Source organism: Heterodontus francisci, chromosome 11 (genome assembly GCF_036365525.1).
Source record: "Heterodontus francisci isolate sHetFra1 chromosome 11, sHetFra1.hap1, whole genome shotgun sequence".
Lineage (NCBI taxonomy): Eukaryota > Metazoa > Chordata > Chondrichthyes > Heterodontiformes > Heterodontidae > Heterodontus > Heterodontus francisci.
In genome coordinates this window covers 103,122,273-103,137,203 of record NC_090381.1, presented here as the reverse complement: position 1 = coordinate 103,137,203, position 14,931 = coordinate 103,122,273, and the positions used below count along the sequence as shown (strand labels likewise).

The following is a 14,931-nucleotide window of genomic DNA, read 5'->3' as shown; positions in this document are numbered from 1 at the left end:
TTCCAGAATTTTAACCCAGCGACAGTGAAGGAACAGCAGTATAGTTCCGAGTCAGGATGGTGTGTGGCATGGAGGGAAAATTGTAGGTCGTGGTGTTCCCATGTGCCTGCTGCCCTTGTCCTTCTAGGTGTTAGAGGTCACAGGTTTGTAAGATGTTGAATGAGCTTTCGCGAGTTACTGCAGAGCATCTTTTAGATAGTACCCACTGCTGCCCTTGTGTGTCAGTGGTGGAGGGAGTGAATGTTTAAGGTGGTGGATGGAGTGCAGATCAAGTGGGGCTGCTTTGTCCTTTGTCCTGGGATGATGTCAAGCTTCTTGAGTGTTGTTGGAGCTACACTCATCCAGACAAGCGGAAGTTGAAATTGGAGAAATGAAAGATGTCCCAGTACAATCGGAAAACAAAGGGCCAGGCCAACCATCTCTTAATAATTGCTATTTCTTTTCCAGTTTTTCCAACCCTCTTGGGAGTGATACCTGCAAGTCTTCATGTCAGTGTAATACTATTTACTGCAGCGGTCATTGTGTTTGCTCTGGTAGCAGCTGGATTCTTCATGTTCAATGCTTTTGGACGACCTTATGAGACCCTCCATGGCCCTAATGGCCTGTACCTTTGGAATACCATTGCATGTAAGTATCCTTGGAAGTAGCATGGAGTTGTTCCTTTTGTCAACCCCAAAACTGAACAGGTAGAAGGATAGAAGTGGAATAATGGCTACTAGAGTTTTAATTATTTGCTTTAGTGGAGATTAAAATTGATTGAAAATGTCAAAATTTTAAAAGTTAGGTTCTTATTATTATTAGATCACAAATAAATAAGAGGAAAATAGTGACTTTCATTTGAAAAATGAGATTTCTTGTATGTGATTTACGTTTGTGGACAGCCCACTCAAAAATCAGAGTGCGTGACAGAGTAACTGAAGAAAGAAAAAAATAAAAGAAAGTAAGAAAAAAAACTGCATTTATGTAGCACCTTTTGTGACCTCTGGACGTCCCAAAGCACTTTAAGCCAATAAAATACTTTTGAAATGTAGTCACTGTTGGAAATGCAACAGACAATTTGCACACAGCAAGCTCCCACTTAAACCAGATAATCAAGACACAGGGGAACAACCCTACTCTTCTTCCAATAGTGCATGGGATCATTTACATTTAACTGAGAGGATAGGCAAGGTATCAGTTTTACAGCTCATCTGAAAGACAGTACCACCTCCGACAGTGAAGCACACTCTCGCTGTACTGAAGTGTCAGCCTAGATTTTGTGCTCAAGTCTCTGGACTGGGACTCACACTCACAACCTCTTGACTCAGTGATGAGAATGCTACCTCTGAGCCACACTGACAGTTCATGGAGATGAGTTTGGTGCTTGGTTCAATACTAGAACTGGAATACAGATGCCTGCTAAACTCTCAGACCCACAAAATTCAAACAGGACAAAGCAGCAAATAAGAAATGTAAGAGTGATACAATGTCAGGTGCATTACCCCAGTGGTTATGTAATTGGGCAGACCTGGACGAATGATCCAGTGACAGAAGTTCAAATCCCACCACATCAACTGGGCAATTTAAGTTCAATTAATTTAATAAAAAGCTAGTATTAGTAATGGTGACCACAAAACTACTGGAAGGTCTGAAAAGCACATCTGGTTCACTAATGCCATTTAGACAAGGAAATTTTCCATCCTTATCTGGTCTGGCCTATATGTGACTCCAGATCTATGGCAATATGTTTGACTCTTGTCTGCCCTCTGAAATGACCCAGCAATGCACTCAGTTGTATTCAAGAAGACTTCTCAAAGTGCAATTAGAGGCAGACAATAAATGCTGGCTGTCCCAGTGATGCCCCTATCCTGTGAATGAATAAGAAACAGACTTAAGAGCCAGACTACGATAGCTTAGCGATGTCTGTGGCCCTCATGTTAAAGGTTACATAGCACAGCCCAAAGCTAGTTTAAGTTGAATTTGAACTCAGGACCCACAACTGAAAAGGCAGTGTTGTCAATTTGTTATTTTGTTAACAAGCGGTTGATTATGAACCAGTGATTCGCAGGGGTGGAAGGAAGAGAATTCTTTACTGCCGTTGCCTTTTAACTCCGTGTGACATGCACATTTCAAGAACAATGCAAAATCAATGGGCATCATTTTCAACTTAACTGTGGAAAGGAAATTCGAGTGAGATCTATAATGGCTGCCTGGCTCAAAACACCAGTTTTACACTCTAGCGGCAAGTTGAAAATTGTCCCCACTTGATTGATAAACAAAATCATTAGTGTCACTAACACTGGTTTGAATCCACAATACCATCTGGTCCACACATACATTATTTCTATGTACTCTCCACTAAATTGAGTCTCAGAGGAGTGGCTGAAATTCACCAGAAAACTCAATAAAATTCCAAATAACTTGTACGGAATGAGGAATGTAGCTGAGTCAAAACCGCAACAAGTTGGATTGTTTGAGAAATCAAGGTTTTGTTTTCCAATCTTGACAGATTATACTGACATATTATATCATCATCCAACATTAGCTCAGGCCCATGATTCAAGGATAGTAAATGAACTGAGGCAACATAAACTATCAAGCTAGTGTTTTGCTGGAACTCTTTCCTCTTGATTGTCAGTGTGCACTAGGGAGTTTAAAATTTGCCGGGTAGGTACAAATTAGCAGTGCATTTTAGTGCCCATTAGCTTCAAGCACAGAGAGATTTGAGTTTCCCCCTGCGTAACTAAAGACTCAAATGTGGAAAAAAAAATTGATTGGTTCCTAGGGGCTGTTTTCAAATCAGATACAGCTAAGCTAATCTCATACTCACCAATATAAGAACAAAATACTGCAGATGCTGGAAATCTGAAATGAAAACAGAAAATCCTGGAAATACTCAGCAGGTCAGGCAGCATCTCTGGACAGTGCTCCAGTCAAAGCTCCCAATCAGAATATACGATTCTGATTGTGGTAGGTGAAACGCATTGTTAATTCAATCTCATCCCTCCACAGATCACCTAACATATCATTTTAAACTTTCCAAATTAAAGAAAGACCCAGCCAAATTGTAACATCTATTAGCCTCCAAATGAGGCTAACCAAACCAGGTGTCTATAAATCAAAAAATTAGCTGTTTAATTAGAAAAACTAAATTCTTAAACACTACTAAGACATAAACAACATTTAAATAGAAAATATTAGAGTCCTTGCAAATTTACAGTCCAATGTTGCTTGAAGACCTCACAACCGTCCGATGGAGAAAAACGGTTCTTCAACAGTAGAACAGTCCATAGTCTAACTCCAGCAGTAAGTGATGCTTTCCTTCTCCAGTGATGAATTTCAACAATTAACGACTTGCAAATACTTTTTAAATGAATCAATCTGACTTTAGAGTTTTTGAGGGATAAAAGATTGTCACAGCCTAACTTCCCTTCCTTCAGTTTAAATTATCAGAGATCTCTGTTTTGGCTCGACTTTTTCAGAATTTTGAGAGATAATAATAAATAAACAGACTAAATCCTCTTCCTTCAGTTGAAATAATCTAAAAGCTCTCCTTTCAGGTGCTAACAACACAACTGTCTGTCTGTGTCTCCTGTTAGAACAGACTGTTTGCACTATAAGCTAGTTCAAAATTGAATTGGAACAAATGTATCTCTCGATACTCAATCCAAGTGTCTGTATCCAAGGCAACGAGAATGCACCTTTTGAATCGCAGTCTTTGAATGGCTGTGTCCAAGGCAATGAGAATGCATTCTTTGACTCAGTCTTTAGAGCTTGCTGCCTTAAAGCAGTACGGCTCTTCTTCCAGCCTTAAAGGCACACTGCATTCTTTCCACAAAAAAAAACTACAGGATCATAACAAGAGAGAAACAAAGTTAACATTTCAGATCAATGGCCCTTCATCAGAATGGATTAGTTCTGGATTACTAGCCTAGTAACATAACCTCTATGCTACTTTATCCCCAATTTGCTGAGTGGATGCCGGGGGTAGAAACTACGTGATTTTCATTTCCATTGCTTTCTACAGCAGGGTGGGGGGGTGGTGCGGTGCAATTTTACACCAGTTTTGCACCCAGGCAACATGTTGAAAATCTACCCCAAGGAGTTCTACAGTTTTGAAATCCCTTGCAAAATAATTTTGAGTCCGATATGGTGATGTTGACATAGCAAGGGTACAGAGAGAAAGAAGAATATATATAATGCTGTACTTAGAGCATAGGAAGAACAAGGCAGGACAGTTCAGTGGATCACTAACCATAATCGTATCAGTAAAATAGAAAGGGAATGAGAAAAAGTTTTGAAGATTGTAGAATATCAATGAATAAGTACTGAATAAGATTTTCTTCACAATTATTGTGTGATAACACATTGCAAGCACACAGAGGAAAATTCTTCTGTCCTTTCAAATATTCTCTTAACAGCATCCTTATTCTCTTTTTTCCACCTTAGGTTCCTGTGGTTTTCTGGTGATGATATTGTTTACCTCAGAAGTGAAAATTCATCGTCTATCTGAGAAAATTGCCAACTACAAAGAGGCAAACTTTGTCTTCAAGACATACACTGAAATTTTTGGATATTCCTTCTGGCTTGTCTTCGCTTGCGCAATGATGCATTGTATCAACATACTGCTCATCAGATTAGCTGGAATCCAATTTCCGTTCTCCAAATCAAAAAGCACAGCTTTGGGTGACGGGGGAGCTGATCTTATGTATTGAATGTGTTAGTAATGCCATAACCAGAACTTGTAAGTTAATTTGCGGCTAACGTTCCTATAAAATTGTGTTGGGACTCTTCCTAAAACACAACGCTCAAGAATTCAGAATCCTGAATGTACATCATACACAGCATTGCCTAAATGATCCATATGATCTGCCCACCCAGATGATTTAATGCTCAAGTAGATATCACATGATATAGCATTATTAGCGGATCATTGAGAATAGGAGAATTAGCATCCATTTGACAATAAAACAAAACGTACAAATGGAGGGATGGTCGCCTAATGAACATTGGAAGTGGAGACATTAATGATTTCAAAAGGAAATCAGATAGGCACTCGACGGACGTAAACGTGCAGGGCCATGGGGATAGAGCGGAAGAATGGAACTGACTGGATTACTCTACAAAGAGCCAGCATGGAATTGATGGGCTGAATAGCATCCTTCTGTACCTTAATGGCTCTATGACTATTACTGCCTTTGAACTAATATGGTGCAATAAGAGCAACAAACTTGTTGACATGTTCATATGAAACGCGTTTGTCCATCAGTTTAAGGAAAGCGGTACCACATTTATCTTCAATGGCTTACTTTCTTTGATCAGGCAGCAGACAGAGGAATTTCATATCAATGAACACAGAGGAACAGGGGTAGGCCATTCAGCTCCTCAGGCCTGCTCTGCCATTCAATTAGATCAGGTCCAAATGTCCATCTCCGCTCAGTCCGCAAGCAGGACCCTGAGCTTCCGGTTGCTTGCCATTTCAACACTCCCCCCTGCTCTCATGCTCACATCTCTGTCCTGGGATTGCTGCAGTGTTCCAGTGAACATCAACGCAAGCTCGAGGAACAGCATCTCATCTACCGATTAGGCACACTACAGCCTGCCGGACTGAACATTGAGTTCAATAATTTCAGAGCATGACAGCCCCCCACTTTACTTTCATTTTTAGTCATTTTTAGTTACTTTTTCTTCCTTTTTTTTGCATTCCTTTTTAAATTTTTTGCATTTATTTCATTTCATCTTAGTTTGTTCAGTTTGCTTACCCACTGTTTTTTTCAGGTTGTTTTTCTTCAGGTTTGCACTTGCTGATGTTCTATATTCAGTATATTCACACCTAATCTGTACTAATGCTTTGTCTTTCAAAACACCATTAACATATTGTTTGCCTTTGCTCCGTGACCTTTTGGTCAGCTATGTGGCCTGGTCCAATCTGCACCTTCTCCTTTGTTATCTCTTGCCCAACCCCCACCTCACTTGTTTATAATCTGTGACTTTTCTAATATTTGTCAGTTCCGAAGAAGGGTCACTGACCCGAAACGTTAACTCTGCTTCTCTTTCCACAGATGCTGCCAGACCTGCTGAGTGATTCCAGCATTTCTTGTTTTTGTTGTCCATATCTCTTGATATTCTTCCCCACAAAAATCTCTTGATCTCAGTCGTGAAAGCTCCAATTAACCCCCAGCATCGGGCAAAGAATTCCAGATTTCTGCTACTCTATGTGTGGAAAAGTGTATTCCTGATTATTAATACCAGACAAGACAATTTCAAGCCCTATAACTTTTATAAGGAATTAAGTTTTCCTGAAGCATTTTAGCAGTTTATTGTTATTGGTTTCTTTAAAAGCATCAATCTTAAAAGAGCTACAATATATATTATTTTGAGTTTTCAATAAGAATTGTTTTAGTAAATTTAGGTAGAGCTGAGATTGCCCACATTCCACTTTGATACCCTGTAGCATGCTACCCTTAAATTGTATCCAATATGATTAATAATTTAACTTGATTGAGTTTTTGATGTGTTGTTCTATATCCATCACTGATAGTTAAGTCTGCTAATAACTGGCATGCGAAGTGGGGGAAGGGAAACTGGGGTGAACTGCGGTGAACTGTGGTGCTTAGAAATATAGAGGGCATTCTATACATCACCACATTGTACCACCATCGGAGTTCTACTCCCTTCTATACTACCTCAACACGATTTGGTGTCCTCGGAGCCACAAAACTCACCAAGCTGCATAGTTGCAGAAAGTAGTCCAGCAACATCTCAAGTATAAAATTCTTGTCCTTGTTTTCAAATCTCTTTGTGGCCTCGCCGCTTCCTATTTCTGTATCCTCCTCCAGAGCTACGACCATCTGAGATCTCTCTGCACTCCTCCAAATCTGCCCTCTTGCACATCCCCCAATATTAATCTCTCAACCATTGGTAGCCATGCCTTTTCTGCCGAAGCCGCAAGCTGCAATTCCCTGCCTAAACCTTGCCACCTCGCTATCTCACTGTCTTCTTTTAAGACACTTCTTAAAACCTACCTGTTTGGGCTTGGTTATTGTTGTTGCCCCTGTGAAGCACCTTGAAACATTTTACTGTGCTCAAGGCACTGTATAAATGCAAGTCGTTGCTGTAAGAATGCGGCTGATAAAGGAAGTGGTGATGAGCTGAGTTCTATCAGTCTTTCTCAAAATGTCCAAAATGTGGGTCAGCAATGAGACTTTTATGGACTTTTATAGTAACAGAATATCTGTGAGGAGGGCACACTCTTCCCCAAGGAATAGTCAGCAGTGAAGCTTAGAAACTGGAAGGAAAAGTAAACACACCAGAAGGTGGATTTTATTTATTATAACTGCCGCAACCTGTAAGTAAAAAGGATTTACCAACTTTTGATTAACACAGGATAACATTCCTTTGTGTTATTAATCTTAAAGTATAAAGATTTAGATGTGTTGTGCCAAATTAATTAATTCACAATATTAACATAACAAATGGAAATTAACAAGCATAAATAATGAAGGCATATCAGCAGAACCCTCCAGAATATGCGTTACCATGGTGTTGCATTGCATTCTATCTTCGTGGTTTTGCATCAGTGCTGTTTGCACATAAGAAATATGGTTCTGGCAGGACTTCCAAACAGATTGACAGTGTCTGCCTATGGATTAATGTATCATTAAATGCGATGGATGTGAGGAAGTTTGAATGGTCTTTCTTGAAAATATATCATTGGAATAGAAATTTCAAGAAAGGGATGATTTGCTGCACACTAAATTCCTGTATTATTCAAACAAGGTGTAAATCGCCAACGTTTTTACAAAATGAACATTATATTTTAAGAAATCACTCCCTGGATCATTTAATGATAGAATCCTACAGGGAAGAAGGAGGCTGTTCGGCCCATCGTGCTGGCTCTTTAAAAGAGCTGTCCAATTAATCCCACTGCCCTGCTCTTTCCCCATAGACTTACAACAAAATTAGTGGCAGCAAAACTGGCAAAGTGGATTATGTTTGAGATTAAAACATCATAGGGAGATTTTTAACACACTAGAATGCCCTGATGGAGACTTCAATGATATCAATTGCATCAGATCAGGGTAACAGGGGATGGGCAATAAATATCAGCCTTGCCAGTGGCACCCACATCCTGAGAATGAATAGAGAAAATAAACAATTCTCGAGGCCGTGAGATCATTAACATTCTTGAACAAGTTACTGAGGTATACTGTTACAGAGCTGATTTAGCATTAATAGTCATACAGTCACAATCCCAGGGATAATTCAACATCAATTTTAGCTGTTACAACAGCTCCCTTGCACTGTCAGTCTCCATAAACCTCCAACCCAGCACCTATCCCTTCATCACCTCCTCCTTACCATGTCATCAGGAAGCTACAAAGATCTTTACAAACATAATTCCTTTTGTAGTACAGTCACTGTTGTTGTGTCGTCAAATGCTATAGCCTGTTTATTATTTACCCATTCATAGGATGTGGGCATCACTGGCAAGGACAGCATTTATTGTCGCTGAGAAGGTGGGGGGTGGTAAGCTGCCTTCTTGAACACAACTGAGTGGCTTTCTAGGCCATTTCAGAGTCAGTCAAGAATACCATATGCTTGTGGTCTGGAATCACATACAGCCAGACTGGATAAGGATGGTAGATTTCCTTCTCTAAAGGGCATTGGTGAGCCAGATGGGTTTTTATGACAATCTGGTAGTTTCATGGTCACCATGACTGATACTTGCTTTTTATTCCCAATTTTATTTAATTGCCCAGCTGCCATGGTGGGATTTGAACTCATGACTCCAAATCATTAGAGCAGGCTTCAAGATTACTAAACCGATAGCATAACCACTATACAACCGTGGCCCTAATTTGCACACAGCAAGGTCCCACAAAAAACAAATAAGTGACCAATCAGAAAATGTGGATTTTTTTTGTTTGTGTTGTTTGAGAGAAGAATGTTGCCCCGTACACCAGACTGAGAGCCATAGAATCTTTGATGATCCTCTATGATGGGGGATCCCAGCACATCAGTGCGAAAGATAAGGCTGAAGCATTTGCAACAATCTTCAGCCATAAGTGCCGAGTTGATGATCCATCTCGGCCTCCTCCTGAAGTCCCCAGCATCACAGATGCCAGACTTCAGCCAATTTGATTCACGCCGCGTGATATCAAGAAATGACTGAAGGCACTGGATACTGCAAAGGCTATGGGCCCTGACAATATTTCGGCAATATTACTGAAGGCCTGTGCTCCAGAACTTGCCGCACCCCTAGCCAAGCTGTTCCAATACAGCTGCAACACTGGCATCTACCCTGCAGTGTTGAAAATTGCCCAGGTATGTCCTGTACACAAAAAGAAGGATAAATCCAACCTGACCAATTACCGCCCCATCAGCCTACACTCTATCAACAGTAAAGTGATGGAAGGTGTCATCAACAGTGCCATCAAGCAGCACTTTCTGAGCAATAACCTGCTCAGTGATGCTCAGTTTGGGTTCCGCCAGGACCACTCAGCTCCTGACCTCATTACAGCCTTGGTTCAAACATGGACAAAAGGGCTGAACTCAAGAGGTGAGGTGAGAGTGACTGCCCTCGACATCAAGGCAGCATTTGACCGAGTATGGAATCAAGGAGCCCTAGCAAAACTGAGGTCAATGGGAATCAGGGGGAAAACCCTCCGCTGGCTGGAGTCATACCTAGCGCAAAGGAAGATGGTTGTGGTTGTTGGAGGTCAATCATCTGAGCTCCAGGACATCACTGCAGGAGTTCTTCAGGGGAGTGTCCTAGGCCCAACCATCTTCAGCTGCTTCAACAATGACCTTCCTTCAATCATAAAGGTCAGAAGTGGGGATGTTCGCGGATGATTGCACAATGTTCAGCACCATTCGTGACTCCTCAGATACTGAAGCAGTCCATGTAGAAATGCAACAAGACCCGGACAATATCCAAGCTTGGGCTGATAAGTGGCAAGTAACATTCGCGCCACACAAGTGCCAGGCAATGACCATCTCCAACAAGAGAGAATCTAACCATCTCCCCTTGACATTCAACAGCATTACCATCGCTGAATCCCCTACTATCAACATCCTAGGGGTTACCATTGACCAGAAACTGAACTGGATCCATATAAATACCATGGCTACAAGAGCAGGTCAGAGGCTAGGAATCCTGAGGCGAGTAACTCACCTCCTGACTCCCCAAAGCCTGTCCACCATCTACAAGGCACAAGTCAGGAGTGTGATGGAATACTCTCCACTTGCCTGGATGGGTGCAGCTCCAACAACACTCAAGAAGCTCGACACCATCCAGGACAAAGCAGCCCGCTTGATTGGCACCCCATCTACAAACATTCACTCCCTGCACCACCAACGCACAGTGGCAGCAGTGTGTATCATCTACAAGATGCACTGCAGCAATGCACCAAGGCTCCTTAGACAGCACCTTCCGAACCCGCGACCTCTACCAACTAGAAGGACAAGGGCAGCAAATACATGGGAACACCACCACCTGCAAGTTCCCCTCCAAGTCACACACCATCCTGACTTGGAACTATATCGCTGTTCCTTCACTGTCGCTGGGTCAAGATCCTGGAACTCCCTTCCTAACAGCACTGTGGGAGTACCTACCCCAAATGGACTGCAGCGGTTCAAGAAGGCAGTTCACCACCACCTTCTCAAGGGCAATTAGGGATGGGCAATAAATGCTGGCCTGGCCAGCGACGCCCAGATCCCGTGAATGAATTTTTAAAAAATGATGTCCATCTGAACAGACACACAGGGCAAAATTTTCATCCCGAGGCTGAGATGGGTTCGGAGGCGAGTGTGTCGGCAATTTCTTGCTACCAGCCAGCCTGCCAGTCTGCCAGCATGTTCCTGCCTATGGCCTATTTTCAAGGAGGCAGTTTCTGGGGGAGCTGACAGTTACCCGCCCACAGCAGTAGGTAATCAATTAGGCCACTAAAGTGCCAATTGAGTGCACTGTTCACACGTTGTCTGGATTTTCCATATGGTGGATGGGCCCCTTTATATGTCTGGAGCCTGTAGAAGGAATGGTGGCAGCTCCCGGCAGTAGGCCAGTGTTCTGTGATCGAGCTTTGGTGACAGCATCATCCACTAGGTACGATTTAAACATGTCCCAGATGAGCAAACCTTTTTTTAATACGTAATCCACCTGGTCGCAAATTCCACACTTTGCTCAGCCATATTTTGCAGCCACCGTCCAGGCCTTTAAACATGGTGTCAGCACCTGCTCCGGAGTAATCTGATGCTGTAATCACCGTCCTCCATCCATCCTTTTTCATGAAGATGGATAACAATGCCTCTTGGAAATTTCTGTTTGGGTCTTGTATTTGTGTTCTGAATTCTAAGTCTTGCTTGGTCTTCTAGAACAACCTATTGTTCCTGAAAAGACATGTCTACCAACTAGTGCCTAATACAGTCAGATACAGCTGGTTACTGACATTGAAAAAGAGATTCATAGATATTGAGCTAAAATTCCCCATGTTAAGTAACTTTAGATTTTGTATTTCTTCATCTGGACCATATGGGAGCAGGTCTGCAGCTGGTCACCCGGGTGTAAATCTAGTGTGTGGATTGGCCGCCCATTATAGAAAGCACTCGATTGACTTCAATGTAACTGAATATGGGCAGGGCCTACAACAGGCAGCCCATGCAATGGTGCCCAAGACAAACTGCCGGCCGATAGCCTGTTGTTGAACAACTGCTTTATTATAATGGTCCAAATCAGTATAAATGGCTAAGCCAAGATCAGGTGCTAATGTCAGCCCATAATATTCAAGTATCCAGCAGGCAGTTGATACTCCAGTTAGACTCTACTGAAATGGATCAATATGTCTAAATTGTCCAGTCTGTCAATAACAACAACAACTTATATTTATATAGCACCACAAAATGCAATAAAACGTTCCAAGGTACTCTCCAGGAGCATTATAAAACAAATTATGACACTGAGCCACAAAAGGAAATATTAGATCAGATGACCAAAAGCTTGGTCAAAGAGGTAGGTTGTAAGGAGTGTCTTAAAGGAGGAAAGCAAGTGGAGAGGGGGAGAGGTGTACAGAGGGAATTCCAGAGCTTGGGGTCTAGGCAACTGAAGGCGTAGCCACCAGTGATGGAGCGATTAAAATCAGGGATGCACAATAACCCAGAATTAGAGGAGCACAGATATAGAGGAGGGCTATAGGGCTGGAGGAGGTTACAGAGATAGGGAGGGGCGAGGCCACGGAGGGATTTGAAAACAAGGATGCGTATTTTAAAATCAAGACATTGCTTTACTGGAGGCAATGTATGTCAGTGAACACAGGAGTGATAGGGGAATGGGACTTTGTGCGAGTTAAGAAGTGGGCAGCAGAGTAGAATGTGGGAGACCAGTCAGGTGTGTTGGAATAGTCAAGCCTAGAGGTAACAAAGGCATGAATGAGGTTTTCAGCAGCAGATGAGCTGAGACTGGGGTGAAGTCAGGCGATGTTTACAAAGGTAGAAACAAGCAGTCTTAGTAATGGCGTGAATATGAGGTCAGAAGTTCATCTCAGGGTCAAATGTGACATCAAGGTTGCAAATAGACTAGCTTAATCATAACTGTAACCAGGGAGAGGAATAGAGTTGGTAGCTAGGGATCAGAGTTTGGAGCAGGGACTGAAAACAATGGCTTCAGTCTTCCCAATATTTAATTGGAGGAAATTTCTACTCATCCAATATAACATTAAGTAAATGTATCACTCTTACTAAGCAGAAAGGGCAGAATATCATTACTTTCTTGGACAAAGTGGCAGTAAATGCATTATAATTGGCATCAACACCACTGGGCTGAGAGATAAAATTAACTTCTAATAGTTATTTAACAGTGGCCCTGCTGTACAAGTGGGAACATATGGCAGAACGGAAAGACTTACATTTATACAGCGCCTTTCACAATCTCAGGATGTTCCAAAGTGCTTTACAGCTAGTGAAATACTTTGGAAGTGTTGTCACTGTTGCAATGTAGGAAACGCTGGAGCCAATTTGCACGCAGCAAGCTCCCACAAACAGCAATGTGATAATAATGGCACCTCCGACAACGCAGCACTCCCTCAGTACTGCACTGGTGTGGCAGCCTACATTATGAGCTCAAGGCTCTGTAGTAGGACTTCAACTCACAACTTTCTGACTCAGAGGTGCGAGTGCAACAACTAAGCCAAGGCAGGCAGGAGCCCGATTAATTAAGATGCTCCTCACATCCGAATAGCTTGACAAGAATTACCATTTAAACTCGCCCATGAGAATGATCCCTTGAGTATGGTATGAGAGGGCAACTGTGACTGTCGAACTATAGCGCAACAAGAAGTAAGAGCTTTATAAGGGGAGAAGAGAAATTGACCAACAAAAAGAAAATATACTGCACAAAATGTTATCCCACTTTACCTCCCTGAATCCATTATTGGACAACTTTTAATTAGACAGTGAAGTCTCAATTGATGCCATTATTCCAAATCCGAAATGTATCAAAGCAACAGTGAGACCTCAAAGATTTTGAAGTGAAACGTTAAGCCCTGCCAGTTTAGTAGGTAATCATAATCAGCAAGGATTATGGACACCTAACCATAGCCATTGATCTTTCTGTAAACACTACAACAATTTTTTTTCATCACTTTGTCCACTGATTTTCTCTTCCCCTCCTGAAGGATGTTGGAACATGATAAGACATTACCAATGGCCCAATTGAAATCAACTAATTCAGTACAAATTAAGGATTAAACTGTGGGGATCTTTCATGATCTAAATGGCTTTGTTACTGTCTCGATAAACTCACTGAGCTAATGAAGAAGCCTAACTTTAGAACTTTTGCATTCTAAGCATAATAAGAAATAGACCCTTAAATAAATGATATATATAAAGTAAAACCCCAACCTCCTGTTTGTCATTTGTTATATAGAGTTATATAGAATATACAGTACAGAAACAGGCCATTCGGTCCAACTAGTCTGTGCTGGTGTTTATACTCCACATGAGTCCCCTCCCATTCCATCTACCTGAGCTCAACCTTTCAGCACATCTCTCTATTCCCTTTTCTCTCATGTACTCATCCAGTTTCCTTTTGAAAGCATCTAAGCTATTTGCCTCAACCACTTTCTGGGGTAGTGCGTTCCACATTCTAACCACTCTCTACTCTAAGAATTTCTCCTTATTTCCCTATTGGATTTATTAGTAACTATCTTGTATTTATGACCTCTAGTTTTATATTCTCCCAGAAATGGAAACATTCTCTTCAATTACCCTGTCCGACCCATAATTACAAAGACCTCTATAAGGTCACGGCTAAGTCTTCTCTTTTCTAAAGAAAAAAATCCCCAATCTGTTCAATCTTCCCCAATAGCTGTAATCTCTCAGTTCTGGTACCATCCTTGTAAATCTTTTTTGCACTTTCTCCAGTTCTTCTATGTCCTTCTTATAGTATGGAGACCAGAACTGTTCACAGTGCTCTTAATTGTGGCCTGTCCAAAATCTTAAACAAGTTTAACATTTCTGCACTTATTTTGAATTCTCTACCCCTGGAAATAAATCCCGGCACTTTGTTAGTATCTTTAATTGTTTTGCTGACCTGCGATGCAAACACTAATGATTTGTTCACTTGTATCCCTAGATTCCTTTGCTCTTCACTTCTTATTTTCTAAGGTGTAAGTGCTGATTCGGAGTTTCCTGTCAAAGTGCATCACCTCACATTTATCTATGTTAAAGTTCATTTGCCACTTAACTGCACAGTCTACAAGTTTTGTAATGTTTTCTTGTATTATGTTGCATTCTTCGTCAGCGTTTGCTTTACCCGCCCCATATTTCCTAACTGGTATCAGACCCACCGGCCGTCCATGTCTCCACTTTAAAGACGTCTGCAAATGCGACATGAAGTCCTGTGACATTGATCACAAGTCGTGGGAGTCAGTTGCCAGCGTTCGCCAGAGCTGGCGG

At 41.7% G+C, this 14,931-nt stretch overlaps 1 protein-coding gene across 1 annotated transcript in view; it reads left to right on the top strand.

The window, feature by feature from the left end:
• Positions 1–5,873, top strand: part of clrn1 (clarin 1) — a 37,637-nt gene extending 31,764 nt beyond the window's left edge. The window contains exons 2-3 of the mRNA XM_068041557.1: positions 448–627; positions 4,429–5,873. Coding sequence (XP_067897658.1) covers positions 448–627; positions 4,429–4,694 — 446 coding nt within the window. The 3' untranslated portion in view covers positions 4,695–5,873. The remainder of the gene's footprint in view (positions 1–447; positions 628–4,428) is intronic.
• The last annotated feature ends 9,058 nt before the right edge of the window (positions 5,874–14,931 follow it).